The sequence below is a fragment of the Phaseolus vulgaris genome, chromosome 6 (assembly GCF_000499845.2).
Source record: "Phaseolus vulgaris cultivar G19833 chromosome 6, P. vulgaris v2.0, whole genome shotgun sequence".
Lineage (NCBI taxonomy): Eukaryota > Viridiplantae > Streptophyta > Magnoliopsida > Fabales > Fabaceae > Phaseolus > Phaseolus vulgaris.
Genome location: NC_023754.2, coordinates 12,093,877 through 12,110,811, shown reverse-complemented (window position 1 = coordinate 12,110,811; position 16,935 = coordinate 12,093,877). Strand labels below are relative to the sequence as shown.

The following is a 16,935-nucleotide window of genomic DNA, read 5'->3' as shown; positions in this document are numbered from 1 at the left end:
ATTTTCATCTATATTGTGTCCCCATTCTAAATACTAACTTATTATCATTTTAATAATTTTTAGTGTGAGTTAAAGGTCTCCATTGTGGACACAATATAACATTTATTTTTATGTTCAACTTGAGTAGAATTCACCCATACTAGTGACTTCTTTTTTATAGTCCTCCTTTTTTTTGTTGGCAACTCAAATGAAAACATAGTGAGTTTATATACAAACGGAATTGTTTATGTTAGTTTATAATAATGCAAAATCAAATATCATGCATGAAACGAATTCACACTCCATTGAAATAATGACTTAATTAATAACTTGAGAGAAAATTAAATAATATTTGAAAATTAAAAAAACATTTAAGGAACAAGAAAGTGATCATGATAATGGTTTATTAATAAATTTAAAATTTAATTAATTAATTCATGATAATAAATAATGAATGTTTTTCAAATTAAATAATTAAAAGTGTAAGTGTATGGTGGTTTTCTATTAATTAACCGATTATATTTGGTGGGTGTGGTGTGGCCAATGAATATAAAAGTGGTTTTGTTTTGTTGAATTGAGTCACTTTTGGTTTGCTATTATTCTAAATCAATTGTAATGGCAAATGATGAGATGTTTGTTTTAGAAGGTGAGACAAACAAGGCGTTAAGTCTCACGAACAAGACTTTTTATTCTAATAAAGAAATCTTCCTTTCTGAACTTATCAACAATGCTTCTGACGTAAGTAGTTCTTTAATTCGATTTTACATTTATACATTTCTTTTCTGTAACTTTTATCGATCATTGTATGTATACACAGGCTTTGGATAGAATTCAATTTGAGAGGATTAGGGATAAGAACATTGTAGATGATGAGTTGATCATAAGATTGGTCCCTCACAAGGGTAACAAAACACTTTCTATCATCGACACGGGTATTGGCATGACCAAAACAGGTAGGAAGGTGTTCATGTTTAATATGTATTTGTATTTGTTAATTTATTGTAAGTGTTTATTTTAGATTTGGCATATAACTTGGGAGTTGGCTTCTATTCTGCTTATTTAATTGCTGATAAGATTATCATCACCACTAAGCACAATGACCATGATGAATATATCTGGGAATCTCAAAAGGATGCCTCATTCATGGTTACCAAGGACATAAATGCCCAACAATCCTCAAGAGGAACCAATATCACCCTCTTCCTCAAGGACAACCAGGTTCACAAATTTACCTATTCACAAATTTTTTCTGTTATTGCTTTTGTTCACTGATTTTATTTAACAGTTGGAGTACTTGGAAGAGAACACCATCATGAATCTGGTTATCAAAAACTGCCAACACATCTCCCACCCCATTTACCTGTGGACTGAGAACACCAAAGACCATTGGCTACTCATTAACATTTGGTCGCATAACAAAGACAGGGACGACAAATTTGTAGCTCAAAAGCTTATGAATCACTTGCCAAATGATCTTGTATTATCTGTTATGTCTAACCTTCCTTTCAAATCTCTCAAAAGATTTGGATGCCTACAAAGATCATGGACCATCTTATTTGAAAACTCTGATTTTATGAACCTTTTTCGTAATAACTTCATACGTAATCAGCATTCCTACTATGATGATACATCTCTCCTTTTATTTATCAATCTACCTTACCAAAATACTCGTAAATCCAACTTATTTTCAGTTTCTGGAGAGAGGTTTCAAAATATGGAAAAATTAGAGTGTCCAGAAGTTGAAGATGTTTACCCTTGTGGATTTCGTATTTTGGGTTCTTGTAGTGTGAATGGAACTCTTTGCCTATACATACCATATGGAAGATTTGTGTATCTGTGGAACCCAGATACGAACCAACTCAATGTGATTCCTCCTAGTCCAGTTCAGTCTTTTCCAGATAGTGTCGATCTTCTCATTATATTTCACGGATTTGGCTATGATTGTGTTAGAGATGATTATAAGGTGATTAGGAGAGTGTGTTTCTTTTATAATGACCTTGCAGAGATGGACTATTTTGATGATGGTCCTTTATGCATAGAAGACATATGGGAGATGTATAGCCTAAGATATAACTCTTGGAAGAAAGTTCAAGTTGATTTTGAGGTGCCTTTATTGAGCCAAGAAGTTGGTGAAAACTTCTTCTTCGAGGGAATGTGTCACTGGTTGGGTTATGGAGACGGTCCTGATGCACATTTGGTATCATTTGATTTGAGCAATGAGGTGTTCATTACAACCTTTGCACCTTTAGACATACCCACAGAAATATATGATAATTTTGATATGAATTTGGTGAAGAGACACTTATTGCTCTTAAATGGATCAATCGCTTTGATGTCCAATTATGCATGCACAAACACCTTTTACATATCAATTTTGGTTGAACTGGGTAAGAAGGAAACATGGAATAAACTCTTTGTTTTTGGACCCATACCAGACATTGCTTTCTCTATCGGAGCAAGGAATTTAGGCAATATACTCTTCCAAACATATGATTCTGATTTAACCTGGTTTGATTTAACTACCCACAAAATTCAAAAGCTTGGTGTCCAAATAGATGGTGGGTTATGCCAATTAGTAGTTTATAAGAAAAATCTTCTTACATAGTTAATTATTTTTCTTCTTCAGTGGTTAATGATGGGTTATCATAATTTTCTCTTGTATGATGTTGTTAATTTCTCATTATAAAGCATATAGATAAATCATTAAATAGAAATTAATTTTTAAAAAGAGTAATTAGTTATTATTTAATTAAACTATAGATTGTTTTATAAATTAAAAAAATTATTGATAATTAAAATATTTTTTATTATTCATAAAAATTTATAAAATAGTTTTTTAAATTCATGTCTAATCATTAGCTACCAAAATTTTAGCTACTTACTATTTTATATTTTAAATTAGTCTTTTAGAGACTAATTTAGAATCTAAAATATTAGTAACTAAAATTTTGATAGATAGTTTAGATGTCAATTTAGAAATTATTTTATAAATTTTTATTAATAATAAAAATCATTTTAAATACCAATAATTTTTTTAGTTTCTACAATAATATCCAATTTATTTAGTACAGTGATTAATTATTTTTTATTTCTAAATTTGGTTAGTATTTAATAATTTTCTCCTGATATATAAATTATGAAATCATTTCATAATGGGAATGTGTACATATAATTTTGTTTTAAAGGTTTAAGCATCCTTATTTATCTTTTTATTCCAAATTTTAAAATGATCTTTTACCTTTAAATGTGTTATGGTTTCAAATAAAAAGGTACTTTTAATAGTTCTATATAGGTGTTAAGACCTATACAATATAAAATAGTCTTTTAACACAATGTTATAATTTTGTACCAGCATAATATACTCTAAACAATCTAATAATAAATTACTCAAAGATAAATGAGTCATAAGCAAATACAATCAACTATTTGTAGATATAAAAAAAATTATCCATCCTAAAAATGGTTTACTAGGACTAAGTTAATTTAAAAACAGTGCCCAAAGCATAACATTCTATAACTAGAGTAATTACATTTGAATGACCATTTGCAATTACTATATTTATGCAATATATGGAAATATTATGTTATTTTGTATTGTTCTTTATTTATATTTTAATATTGATTACGAGGAAAAAAGGAAACACAACCTTTCATATCATATGTAGATTCAAGAGAAAATTTTCAAGTTAAATTCGAATAATTCTGCATATCAAAATGGATGGAAAACGATATTAACAACAACACCAAGATGAATATAATTTTGTAATCAATGTTTGATCATTAAAACCAACAATGTCATAATTATTCAACAATGTCAAGATGAATATAACTCTTATAGAAGAATTGGATTTGACCTAAATGTTTAAGGTGACCCCTATAAGTTCTTTTATCCTTCTTGTACAATGACCTAAGTGTATACTATTTTCGTGAAAAAGTCATGTTTTATTTAACTCTCCTTCTAAAATCTTCATGTATATTTAATTTAATTGGTATCAATGGTAACCTCTTGGAATTAATTTTTTATAGAACAAAATGCAAAAAAAATCTAAAGGTTTATGAAGAACAAAGGTTAAGCCATCAACCTACATACCTCTTTATTTAAATGGATAAAGTACTAATACTAGAAACAAAGAATGTTAGCATTTTACAAATCCTACCACATCCACATGTTGGATGTCCTGGAGAATGAAAACTATATTTCATGTGACACATATCAAAAGAACTTTCACATGCATGTTTAAACAAAATGAGAGAACAATACATATATAATGGATACACCAAAAATGCTCTTAACCACCGACCATTTAACACCCCATACATATCCCTTGAGTGCATATAAAGCCAAACAAAGAACAACACAACCACAGAAGAGATCTGGTACAAAGAATAGCTCCTTGCCAAGCTAAGGGACCTACACCTCCAGTCAACCAGCAAGCAGACCCAATACAAACCAGGGGATAAAACTTACTACTCCTAGTTATCTAAAGTTGGCTACTGCATTACATTCCAGAGGACCAAAGATTATGTTGAGTGATTTGCCCATTCAAGATCTACCTCAGTACCATTGTCAGCTTCTTTGAATCTTTGCTTAACATGCTTACACACTGCTCCAACACATTTTCAACCATGACTATTGTAGGGACACAACAACCATCTACATGATTCCATTACCTCCCCCTGTCTACAGATCTTCAAGTCTGCACACTAGGTCCTCATTCAAAAGCCATACTGCAGCACCTCACGTTCCGGTTCTTGCAACCCACCAAACAACTTGTTAGAAAACCATAAGTGTGAACCAGCTAAAGCTTATTCTTTGACAGATTGTGGGGAAGCTAAAGGGGGTTGCTTACCATACCCAACACACCACTGGACACCTTCGGCTAGACCTCAACTCCTACAACCAACAACACCAAAGGAGCTCCAAGAGCAGCAAGAGCAAGCCACCTTCCTTTCCTCTGTTCCACCACCAATCATAGACCTCCAACCCTTCCAAAGCATCACATATTCTACTTGTAGCTACTGATACATAGCATTGGATTCAAAACCCAATCAGAGAAAAAGTAGTTAAAATTATACCTCTTATACTTTAACCATAACCACGATTTAAGCTGGGCCTTTTGGAACACTTCTTCCTCATCTACAACACCTTGGTTGAACACTACTGCATTCCTATGCTCCCACAAACACCGGACAATGGTAGCCCATTCCCCTTTCCAAATCAGATTTTGTTTATTACTACCCTGGGTCAAGTGGAAGCTTTCAAAGTGGTTCCTAATATCATTATGTTGGACAAAAAGAACTCCAATCCATCTAAGGCACATGGTCCAGACGCAGCAAGAAAATTTACACTCCAGGAAAAGGTGTTGACATGACTCCTCCTTGGCCTCGCAAAAAGCACATACAGTAGTGTCCAGCAAAACCCCTTTCCTTCTCAAACAAAGCCTTGTTGGAATTCTGCGCAGTAGCACCCTCCAGGCTGTGAACATAACATTTGGGAACGTCTTCGCCTTCCAGAGATACTTGAACGCTTCAATTTGAGGGCCCCTAGTAGTCTTAACTAGGCACTCATACGCAAAACTAACTGTAAAGCACCTGGTAGCTTCACTACTCCACACGAGGGTATCCTTCTCATTCTTCATCACAGTGACCCTGGAGATGAGGTCGCCCAGCTCAGATTCCATCAAGGTTTCCCACTCAAATCTACCTCGCCTCCAACTTAAGGTCCACCTCCACACCGATCCTTCCCACCCTCCTACTTCTTCCACCTTATGGCCTTGGTTTAACGACAGGGAAAACAATCTCGGGAACAAGGTTTTTAGCTTTGAATTTCCTACCCACATGTCCTCCCAAAAACGAATTTTATCTCCACTCCCTATTTTCCAGCCTACTTCATCTTGAAACCACCCTTCTCCTCCTCCCTCCCTACAGATACTCGTCAAATCTCTCCACCACCAAGACTGGTATTTCACAGGCACAAGCCCATTGTCTAGTTTCAGGCCGTACTTCGAGTCCAGCACTTCCTTCCACCTTCCTTTCTCGTTAGAGATATAACGTCATTTCCACTTGGCCATGAGTGTATAATTAAACTTCCGGATGTCTCTGATCCCCAATCCACCTTCCTCTTTTGATTTACACAAATCTTTCCAGCTAATCCCTGATATCGACATCTTCTCCTTTCCCCACCCCTATAGGAACCTCCTTTGGATACTAATAATGCTTTTACAGACCACATCTGGTGCTTTGAAGAGGGACAGGTAGTAGAGCGGCACACCAAATAGAACAGATTTGATTAAACATAATCTTCCTGCCATTGATAGAAATCTCCCTTTCCACATACAGAGTCTTGACTTTAGTTTGTTTAGGACAGGTTCCCAAAACTTGTTCTTCCTCGGATTACCCCCCACTTTTAAGCCTAAGTAGTTGAAGGGCACACTCATTTGGCCACAGTTCAGAGTCTTTGCATAACAATCCAAATTACTTTTCCAGACATTTATGCCTGCTAATTTTGACTTGTGGAAGTTAATCTTCAGCCTTGAGGCTATCTCAAACCCCCTGAGAATAGACTTCAAGGTAACCACGTTGCTCAAGGAATCCTGACATAAGAACAGGGTGTCGTAAAAAACTAGAGAATGCTAAGTTCTACCTCTTTTCTTCCTATTTTTATCCCAGCTAGGAGGTTTGCCTTCACCGCTTGCCTTACTAGCCCAGCAAGCCCTTCCGCAACCACAAGAAACAGGAATGGAGCTAGGGGCTTGCCCTGCCTTAACTCTCTCGATGGTTTGAATTCCTCTGTAGGACTACCGTTAACGAGTACAGACACCGTTGCACTCTCCAGACATCCTTGGATCCACATAATCCATCTGCTGTCGAACCCCATCCTATTAAGCATATCATAAAGAAACTCCCAACTGACTGAGTCGTAAGCTTTTTCAAAATCCACATTTAAGCACAAACCACTCTTCCCACCCCTCCTTAGATCCTTTACCACCTCATTAGCCATGAGCACATTGTCAAGAATCCCTCTATTCTTGAGAAAAGTCGATTGCCAATCATCAATCACAAAAGTGAGGACTTTCTTTATCCTACCCGCCGACACTTTCGAGAGGATCTTGTACATAGCACCTACTAGAGAGATAGGTCTATATTGTGCAAGCTTAACAGGATCCCTTACCTTGGGTACAAGTGCTACAAAAGAGGTGTTGCAACCCTTTGGAATAAACCCATTTTCATGAAAGATGGTCGCCGCTGCTATAATGTCGTCTTTTATAAACTCCCATCTTCCCTTGATAAAGTTCATGTTGAAACCATCTGGTCATGGACTCTTAGAACCATCACATAGCCACACCACATCCCTTATTTCTTCCTCAGAAAAGGCAGTTGTTAAGCTCATATTGTTCTCTAAGGAAAAGAACTTAAACTCTACCTTGTCTAGTCTAACTCCAAAGTCCTTCATAGCTTTAAATCTGTTTTCAAAGAGTTTCTTCGCTTCTTGACGCACAGTAGTAGGTTCCTCACACCAGATGCCTCCAACCTCAACTCCCTTAACCTCGTTCCTTAGTCTTCTCCACCTCAAAGACGAGTGAAAGAATTTAGTACAAGAGTCCCCATTCTTGAACCAGTTTGCTCTAACTTTTTGACAAATGAGGGAATCTAACTTCTTTTCAGTTTCCTTCAAACGACCTACCAACTCAAACCTCTTCAGTCTATCATATTCCCTGAGGTCAACAATGCAATCTTGGCAGTCTAGGTCCACCAATTCCTGCAAAATCCTCTTCTTACTGGTTTGGATGTTGTCGAACACATCCCTATTCCAGACTTTCAGATCACCCTTCAGACACTTCAGCTTCTCCTTGACCTTTGTAAAAGCATTCCCCTACACAGGGTATGATAACCATTTGTCCTTCACCATCTCACGAAACCCCTTCTCCATGAGCCATGCATCAATAGATCGAAAAGGCTTGGGCCCCCAATCCTTATCCACAGAGTTCACCACTATTGCATAGTGGTCTGAGACTTTCCTTAGTTGCACATACTGTTTACATATAGGCCACTTTTCCATCCACTCTTCAGAGACAAGCACTCTGTCTAATCTGCTCCTTGCCGACCCATTAGACTTAAACCAGGTAAAAGTCTTTCCTACTATAGGCAGATCAAAGAGAGAATTGGCATCGATGAAGTTGTTGAACCCATTGATCTCACCTGAATGATTAACCCTATCCCTTATACCTTTCCTTTCATTCCGACTTCTAATGGCATTAAAATCACCACACATACACCAAACCAAGACTTGAGAAGCCGATTTAACTTCAGACAACTCCTACTAAAGGATCTTCTTCTCACTCAAAGTGTAAGCAGCGTAAACGTTAACCATTACACAACTGGTATTGGATTTAATGTGGTTACCAAAGACAACAATGAAACCCTTACCCATCACATGACTTACATAGCTAAAAGCCTCTTCGTACCACATAGACAACAAACTTTCACTACCATTGTCTCCTTCATGATGAAGCCAACCCACTTTGTTGTCCCTTCATAGGGAATAACATTTTGCTTCCGTGAACACCTTAGCTTTTGTTTCTTGCAGACAGACAAATTCCGCCCCCTCACAAGCTATTACATGTCTCAAATACCTAGCTTTAGTACTTCCCCCCACACCTCTAATATTTAAGTTCACTACTATAATTAAGAACCGTTCTTACTTCCCACCTTAGAGCACAATGCAAACCCTGAATCACGGTCTTCCATACTCCCATATTCTTTTACAACCTCCTCTTCATCCCTTCGACACATAATCCCAACTTGCTTCCCCACTTCCAATAACTTGGATGGTCCCGCTTGGTTTACGAGTTCAGCGAGGTGGTGATTACAATTATAGATGTTCCTATCTGAAATTGAATTTGAAGACAACTCGTCTCTATTGTGAGCCATTATCCCTGCTTGGGAGATTCTTGCACTTAGCCTTCTAGACCGCCTCGGATAGGAGCAGAAGTCCCCCAATTCCGATAGGCCTTTCTTCTTGCAACAATGCGGTGGGGAGCTGGACCTCTGTCTTCCTTTTCTCTTTGCCTAAACACTCAAACCTCTCTCTACCTAAACACTTAAACCCTAACGAAGCCCTCTCACAAAGCCCTACTCGCGATTCTTATCCTCACTCCTTTGTGCTTAAGTCAGTTGAATAAGTGGCGATTCTTATCCTCACTCATTTTTGCTAGCTGTCTCGCGATTATTATCAAAAATCGCCGCTATCGACGCCTTCGCACAAGGATTTCTTCAGGTCTATGCTCGCTATTGTTCTGATCTGCTTGAGTAATGTGGTGGCGCTATTTCATTTCAATCTAACCAAACCTATTTCATGCGGTGACGTTGGAGGTAGTGGAAGGAGGGAGGAGTTTTGCGGCATTTGCATTTAAGCAAGGTAGTCTGTTTTGGATTTAATTGATTTAATTGATTTCAGGCATTTTCATTCAGTTTATTTTGTTTATACCCCAAAGCAGTCTTCAAAATGTTTCTTCCAATATGCTTCATGAATTCTTTATACACTCTTGGATGTTAGGAAATCCTTTAAACTTATTGTAGTGTGGTTACATTCGGAAAATCATTTTCCTAAAGTTGTGTTTTATGGATGTTTAATTTTCGACTTAAATCTTCTTTATGAAGAGATGAAATTAACTTTGTAATATTGATTGATTGTTGTCCTGCTTACTGTCAATTGTATAGGTGGCTTTCATGGACTGGAAAATGAGTTCAAAGGTTAAACTCAATATCTTCTTTTTAGTAAAAGTAGTAGGTAGTTGAGAAAGAAAGCCACTAGTTAGTTAGTAAAAGTGAAAAAAAAAAAACACTTTTACAAATGTGACTTATGAATCTCTATAGACAACGTATTTCAAATCTTGTATGTTTATGTCAGAGTTTTATGGTATGACCTTTAACAAAAAGAATAAATCACATTAATAAAGTATGGTCTAAAATAATAAAATGTGGTCATTAATTGTGGGCATTTAAAATCATATTTAATTAAAGTTGTCTTTAATATAGAAAATGGTTATTAAAACGTTGTTACACTAGTCCAACTTTTTTAAAATGTAACAATTTTTGTCTTAACACTACGAGAAAAAAGGTTTTGGTAGAGGTTTATTTTTGGATTACCAAGAGTTAAAATCTCTGTTAAGTAAAAGTTGTAGTTTCCCAGTTAAACAATATGTTGGGAACATGTTGCCTAGGATTTTGTTAAACCCTAAGTAAAATTAACGGAGGTTTCAAAATCCCTATTAACAACAATGGATTTCTGAAGCTTCATAAAATTTGATGGATTTTAAAGCCTCCATAAAATACCATAGGTTTGAAAGTTCCGTAAAATACCATGGGTTTCAAAACCTTCGTAAAATACTATAGATTTCAATACGCCTATAAAATATCATATTTGAGAACTGTGAACATTTGTTTATTTACTGATTTATCATTTAAGCATTCATATGTTTTTTCAACCACAATATATATCTATATTTAATAAAATATTTTAAAAAAAATAATAACAAATAAATAGATATAACAGTAGATATACATGTATAACTAAATTTAAATTTATAACCAAATTGAAATGAAAAGTGAAGAAGAAAATATGTAGAAATGAAAACCTAAGATATTAATCCATGCATGTGTGGCTACCACACTAGTGATTTTAGTAGCTTCTTTTTAAAAATAATAGTGCATATAACTCATAATTGACAATCTTCAATTTTTAAATAATGAATGAAAAATCAGAGTCTCACCAAACATCTCTCATACCTTAAAATTTGGTTGAACATAACACGACATATGTGAATCATTTAAGACAATTCATGTGAAATAAACTAAAGAGATTGGACAACACATGTTCTAATTGAATAAACCAGATTGAAAGTACAGATTCAAAATCTGATTGGTGCATTCTTGATCCACGTGTGCAGTAAAATTAAAGTTGTCTTACTAAAGTTTTAGTAAATTATGTTCCAAACTAATACTTATTATGTACCCTTATTTATAAGATAATAAGTAAGTTTTAGAATTTTCATGAATTTCAATTACCAAAAGTTAATAAAATCAGCAGCTAACTTCTGAAGCCTTGCCACTATAAAATGAGATGATTAAGTTCATCATTTCTCATAAACTTTCATAATGAATTATCTCAAATTTGTCTTCATCCTTTCTCTCTTTTTCTATGGTTCAACCATGGGATTTCAATATTGGAAGATTGCAGAAACTTGGCCACCAGGCTTTTGTTCCAATCATAATATTCACTGTAATGCAACAAAAGTAAAATTGAAGTTCACTATACATGGTCTATGGTCATCTACTTATACCATGACACAACCACAACCGTCTGCGTGTTCATCCCCTGTCACCCTCCTAAATGATTCCGTGGTAAGATTTTTATTTCTTCATAATATATTTTGATAGATATTCGAATGATGATATTTTTTTGTTTATTTTATTAGACTAATAGCATAATATATTATTTATTTCTTCATAATATATTTTGATAGATTTTTTTTTTATCAGCAAAGAATAATAATAATTAAAATGGGACATTTCAGGGATGTCCCAACCCGTATACATCAAATAGGTGATAAAATAGATGTACCAACCATCACATTCAGAGCACCCAACAAACTACTGAAAAATGCATAAACATAATCTATAGAGCTACTAAAAGAACACTTTCCAACACAATGCTATTTAACTACCACAATGGATGTAGGTACTGTAGGTCACCACAGGCAGTTCCAAAATTCCAACAGCAGAATGTGTTAATATTATGGCAGCAACATACCAACCCATACTTTGAACATCCAATCTTCACATTTAGGCATCTGAATTATATTCTCATTTAGGCATGATATACACTACATTTATGATTCAGTTTTGCATCAGATCTCTAGAGAGCCATAGGGGTTTTAGATCAGTCCACAGAATTTTCAATTTGAGTTGAATCATAGCACCTAAACCTGCACCTGCTTAATCATAGTTCCTACACCTGCATTAAAAACATAAAACCAGCACCTACAGTCATCCTACCACCACGAACACACTGCTGAGAGAATTGTGACCTTTAGTTCAGATTTAATTTGTTCGTTGTCAACAGAGCTCTCCAACGGCATAGGTTATGACAGCTTGTATTCAGGTTCATTATCACGACGAGATACCTTACCAAGCCTCCTTCTTCTCAGTTACATTCCTTTGGCTTCAGTACCCTTCCAGGTCTGGCTCACACCCTTCCTTAAACCGTGAGTGCAGCAATTTGCTTACACATCTTTATAATCCCAAACAACTTGACATAAGGCATCCTAGCAAGCTTACTTAGGCCAAAACCCCCTGCAGGGCTTGACAGAGCCTCCCATCTCAGCATAGGCTGCACTCATTAGTAGCTGTCTACTACAAATAATGGCTCCTTCCTCCTTTCAAAATCATTTCTGGATGCACCAAAGAAAAATCTTCCCTCATCAACACCATACCACCACACCATAGCCACTATAGACTTCATAACAAATACATGACGCATCATCTACACATAAGGCCTAATATTCATCTTACGGCAGAGAATAGTACACCAGAATTCCGGTGCAAACAGATGTTCCAGCGGCCACTCTTTATCATCTTCAACTATCCCCCTTAGGAGAAACAAAAGCGTACTCAGCACATTCCAAGCTATTTCTCCCAGCAACAGCTGGTACAAATATAAGAATCGCATTACAGCTCACAAGCCAGAGAAGCCTCCCTGCTTTTATCATGTCAATCATCAAATTTCCTAATTGTGGTCATCATCTATCACCCTCATCCCAGCCTTAGAACCACCCCACATCAGCCTTCAGCACAACAACATAACCGAACCAAAGTAACTTTCAGATCAGATTCCAACAACAGAACACCCACATCATAAACGTGACAATTGTCTAAATCAGGATCAGAACCCCAGTGCGAACAAGCTTCCTGCTGCCTCAAAAAACATACTGCTAGGAGGATTGCGTCCTGCATAGCAGAACTGCTCTTTTTAAGCAGCAAACTATCAGCATAATTATCCATGTAGTTACTCTTAATTGGCTTGAGTTGTCCAACAGTGACAAGGTCAGAAAGGATGTACATTAAATTCATCAGCTAACACAACCCTTAAGTTGGCTCAGCTTGTTTCCTTCGTTTAGCTCTTCCTCCATTTCCTTGTTATTTCTTCCCAATAACAGCTATATTCACACCCATAGCAGGAAACACAGAGATCTGTTGCAAACTTGACCTCTCCCTTAACAGCACTTGTGGCCTCTCAGAACCTCTGCCCGTCCTTATACCTTGGCCTTCACACCCACACACCTGCTATATGCCTCACCTATTATTTGATACTACTAATGCATGACAATGGGTTCAGGATCCAATCTGCATAGGAATAATCAAAATTACTCTCCTTGTGTTTCAACCATAACCACGATTTAAGCTGGGCATTGTGGAAAACTTCTTCTGCATCTACAACTCTTTGATTAAATATGATTAAGTTTCTATGCTCCCACAAACAACGTACTATAGCTGCCCACACCCCTTTCCAGATTAGGTTTTGTTTATGAGTGTGCTGGATGAGATAAAAACTCTCAAAATTGATCATGATATTATTGTGTTGGACAGACCAGATACCAACCCATCTAAAACATAAGTCCCATACCCGTACTGCATGCTTGCATTCTAAAAAGAGGTGCTGACACGATTCCTCTTTAGAATGGCAAAAGGCACATTCTATAGTGTTGACCATCGCCCCTCTCTTACTCAAGCACTCCCTTGTTGGTACTCTATTCAGAAGAACTCTCCACACAGTGGTCATAACATTAGGGAATGCCTTGATCTTCCAAAGACAACCAAAAGACGAAATTGGTGTTCCTCTTTCCGGCTCTTCTAGACATTCATATGCAGACTTCACCGTAAAACTCCCTGATTCATCACCTCTCCATACTTGCTTATCCTGTTCATCCTTTATTACCTTGACCCTTGAAATGAGCATACCAATCTCGGTTTCAAAAGGGATCTCCCACTCAAATCTATCACGTCTCCAACTTAACTTACACTGCCACTTTGAATCCTTCCAAGGTCCAACCTCTCCCACCTTCTGGCCCTTATTTAGAGACAAGGAGAACAATCTAGGATACAAGGTTTTGAGACTAACGTTTCCAGTCCAGACATCCTCCCAAAATCTTGTTTTATCTCCCTTCCCTAGTTTCCATCCAACTTCTTTTTTAAACCACCCATCACCTCCTCCCTTCCGGCAGACCTTGACTAAATCTCTCCACCACCACGATTGGTTTTCCAGTGGGGTGTGATCTCCGTCTTGCTCCGTGCCATACTTTGATTCCAAGCATTCTTTCCATCTCCCTTTCTCGTTCGAGATGCTCCGCCACTTCCACTTAGCCAGAAGTGCTACATTGAACTTACGGATGTCTCTAATGCCTAAACCTCCTTCCTCTAGCGGTTTACATAGGTTTTTCCAGCTTATCCAGGATATCGGTTTGTTGTCCTTACCCCATCCCCACAAAAACCTCCTTTGAATGCTAATGATTCTTTTGCATACCGACTCCGGAGCTTTGAATAGGGAGAGGTAGTAGAGCGGCACAACAGTGATGACAGATTTCACCAAACAAATTCTGCCTGCCATAGAGAGAAATCTCCCTTCCCACACGCTAAGTCTAGACTTCAGCTTGTTTAGAACAGGCTCCCAGAATTTTTCCTTCCTTGGATTACCCCCCACTTCAATACCCAGGTACATAAACGGTGTTCCCATCGTAGAGCAGTTTAAGGTCTTAGTGTAGCAGTCAATGTCTTTATCAAGGACATTAAGACCTGCGAGCTTTGATTTGTGAAAGTTGATTTTTAGACCTGAAGCTAGCTCAAAACCCCTGAGAATCGCCTTCAGGGTCACCACATTGGTGAAGGAATCCTCACAGAAGAACAAGGTGTCATCTGCAAATTGGAGGAGGCTCATGACAATCTCCTTTCTTCCTACCTTAAGACCAGTTAATAAGTTGGCCTTAACAGCTTCCCTTACTAGCCCGGCAAGGCCTTCCGCTACCACCAAAAAGAGAAAAGGTGCTAACGGGTCACCCTGTCGCAGCCCTCTTGATGGTGTAAACTCTTCTGTTGGACTTCCGTTTACCAAAACTGATACAAAAGCACTCTCCATGCACCCTCGAATCCACAAAATCCACTTGGAGTGAAAACCCATCCTTTGCAACATATCATAAAGGAACTCCCATCTTACTGAGTCATAAGCTTTTTCGAAATCCACTTTTAAGCATAACCCACTCCTACCTCCTCTTCTCAGGTCTTCTATCACCTCGTTGGCCATAAGAGCGCTGTCTAAGATTTCTCTTCCCTTTAGGAATGTCGATTAGCTTTCATCAATGACATAGGGGAGGACATTCTTGATCCTTTCCGCCAGCACCTTTGCTATGATCTTGTACATTGCACCTGCTAGGGAGATTGGTCTATATTGCTCAAGCTTAACAGGATCCCTAACTTTGGGTACCAGAGCAACGAAGGATGCATTACACCCCTTCGGAATACTTCCAGTTTCGTGGAACAGTACCATCACTGCCACAACTTCCTCTTTTATAACTTCCCAGTTTTTCTTGAGGAAGTTAAAGTTGAATCCATCAGGCCCTAGACTCTTCGTGCCTTCACACTGCCACACAGCGTCTCTAATTTCCTTCTCAGTGAACACAGTTATCAAGCTCAGACTAACCTCTGCCGAGAGGGACTTAAGCTCAACCGCATCGAGCCTTACTCCAAAGTCTTTCGTAGACTTGAATCTTGTCTCAAACAACTTCTTTGCTTCTAGGCGCACCGTACTAGGTTCCTCACACCATAGCCCTCCTACCTCGACTCGATATTCGAAAGATGACATTTTTTTGTTTATTTTATTAGACTAAGAGCATAATATCTACTCAACTTGCTGAAGATTGGCCAAATTATACTGGGAAAGACTCGAGATTCTGGACTAACGAATGGAATAAACATGGAACGTGTTCAAACATGCAACCATTTGATTTTTTCAAACTCACATTAGATTTCTATGCAAGGAACGATCTTCAAGAAATACTTAAAAATCAAAATATATTACGTGGTGGCAAGTACCATAGAAATCAATTCTTCACAGCCATAAAAACATCACCAGTGGGTGTTGAGCCACAACTGATTTGTTCAGCTAGTAAACTATTTGAAATAAGGATATGTTTGGATAAAAGCCCTATCCCTCACTACATCAAGTGTCCTTCACAAGGGACAAGTTGTCCTATCTATGTACTTTTTCCTTAATAATATATAATATAATTACTTAATGAATAATTCAGAAATTAAACAATTGTGCTGGTCCCATTTTTCTACACAATTAGGTCACTTATTCTATGTTGGGTCCTTTAAAATTACTAACTACCTCAAATAAATATTTTTAAATAATTTAGGCACTTAAATGTAGTTTATAACATAATTCAATTTTAAACAGTTAAAAATAATTCAATAAATTTTTTTATACTTCAGTTTACTTCAATTTATTATGCTATCCCTAGTTGTTTCTCATTCATAAAACAATACACACTTAATTTAACCTTCTCTATGTTTATAAACACTACATATCATTCTGTGCTTATAATAGGTTCATATAGATAATAATTCAAACACGCTCACTCTTATTTCTATTCATAAATATTTTTTATAAATTATTATTTTTAGATCTTATATATATTAACTTTTCATAAACACACATCCAACATCTAACACCGTGTTATTTTGTAAAAATACCTTTATTTTACATTGCATTATTTTATTAATCAATCATATATTCTTTCATCTTAATATCACGACTTATTATAATAATTATAATTCAATCGTTATAATAATTGATGCAGTGGTAATTTTGTAATAAATTACAAATTTATTATGATGGTTGTT

General features: G+C 36.7%; 3 protein-coding genes across 3 annotated transcripts; 1 reads left to right on the top strand and 2 right to left on the bottom strand.

Annotated features, from left to right (window-relative positions):
- Window positions 1–1,693: 1,693 nt before the first annotated feature.
- Window positions 1,694–2,584, top strand: LOC137833392 (F-box protein CPR1-like). Its single transcript, XM_068641744.1, has one exon. The coding sequence runs from the start codon at window positions 1,694–1,696 to the stop codon at window positions 2,582–2,584; it is 891 nt and encodes a 296-aa protein (XP_068497845.1).
- A 2,401-nt stretch (window positions 2,585–4,985) lies between these two features.
- LOC137833391 (uncharacterized) lies at window positions 4,986–5,660 on the bottom strand. Its single transcript, XM_068641743.1, has one exon. The coding sequence runs from the start codon at window positions 5,658–5,660 to the stop codon at window positions 4,986–4,988; it is 675 nt and encodes a 224-aa protein (XP_068497844.1).
- A 1,631-nt stretch (window positions 5,661–7,291) lies between these two features.
- Window positions 7,292–8,910, bottom strand: LOC137833390 (uncharacterized). The gene is made up of 3 exons (XM_068641742.1): window positions 8,708–8,910; window positions 7,886–8,225; window positions 7,292–7,834 (listed from the first exon to the last, which is right to left on the bottom strand). Exons 1-3 carry the CDS (start codon window positions 8,908–8,910, stop codon window positions 7,292–7,294), a joined length of 1,086 nt encoding a protein of 361 aa, XP_068497843.1.
- Window positions 8,911–16,935: the final 8,025 nt, after the last annotated feature.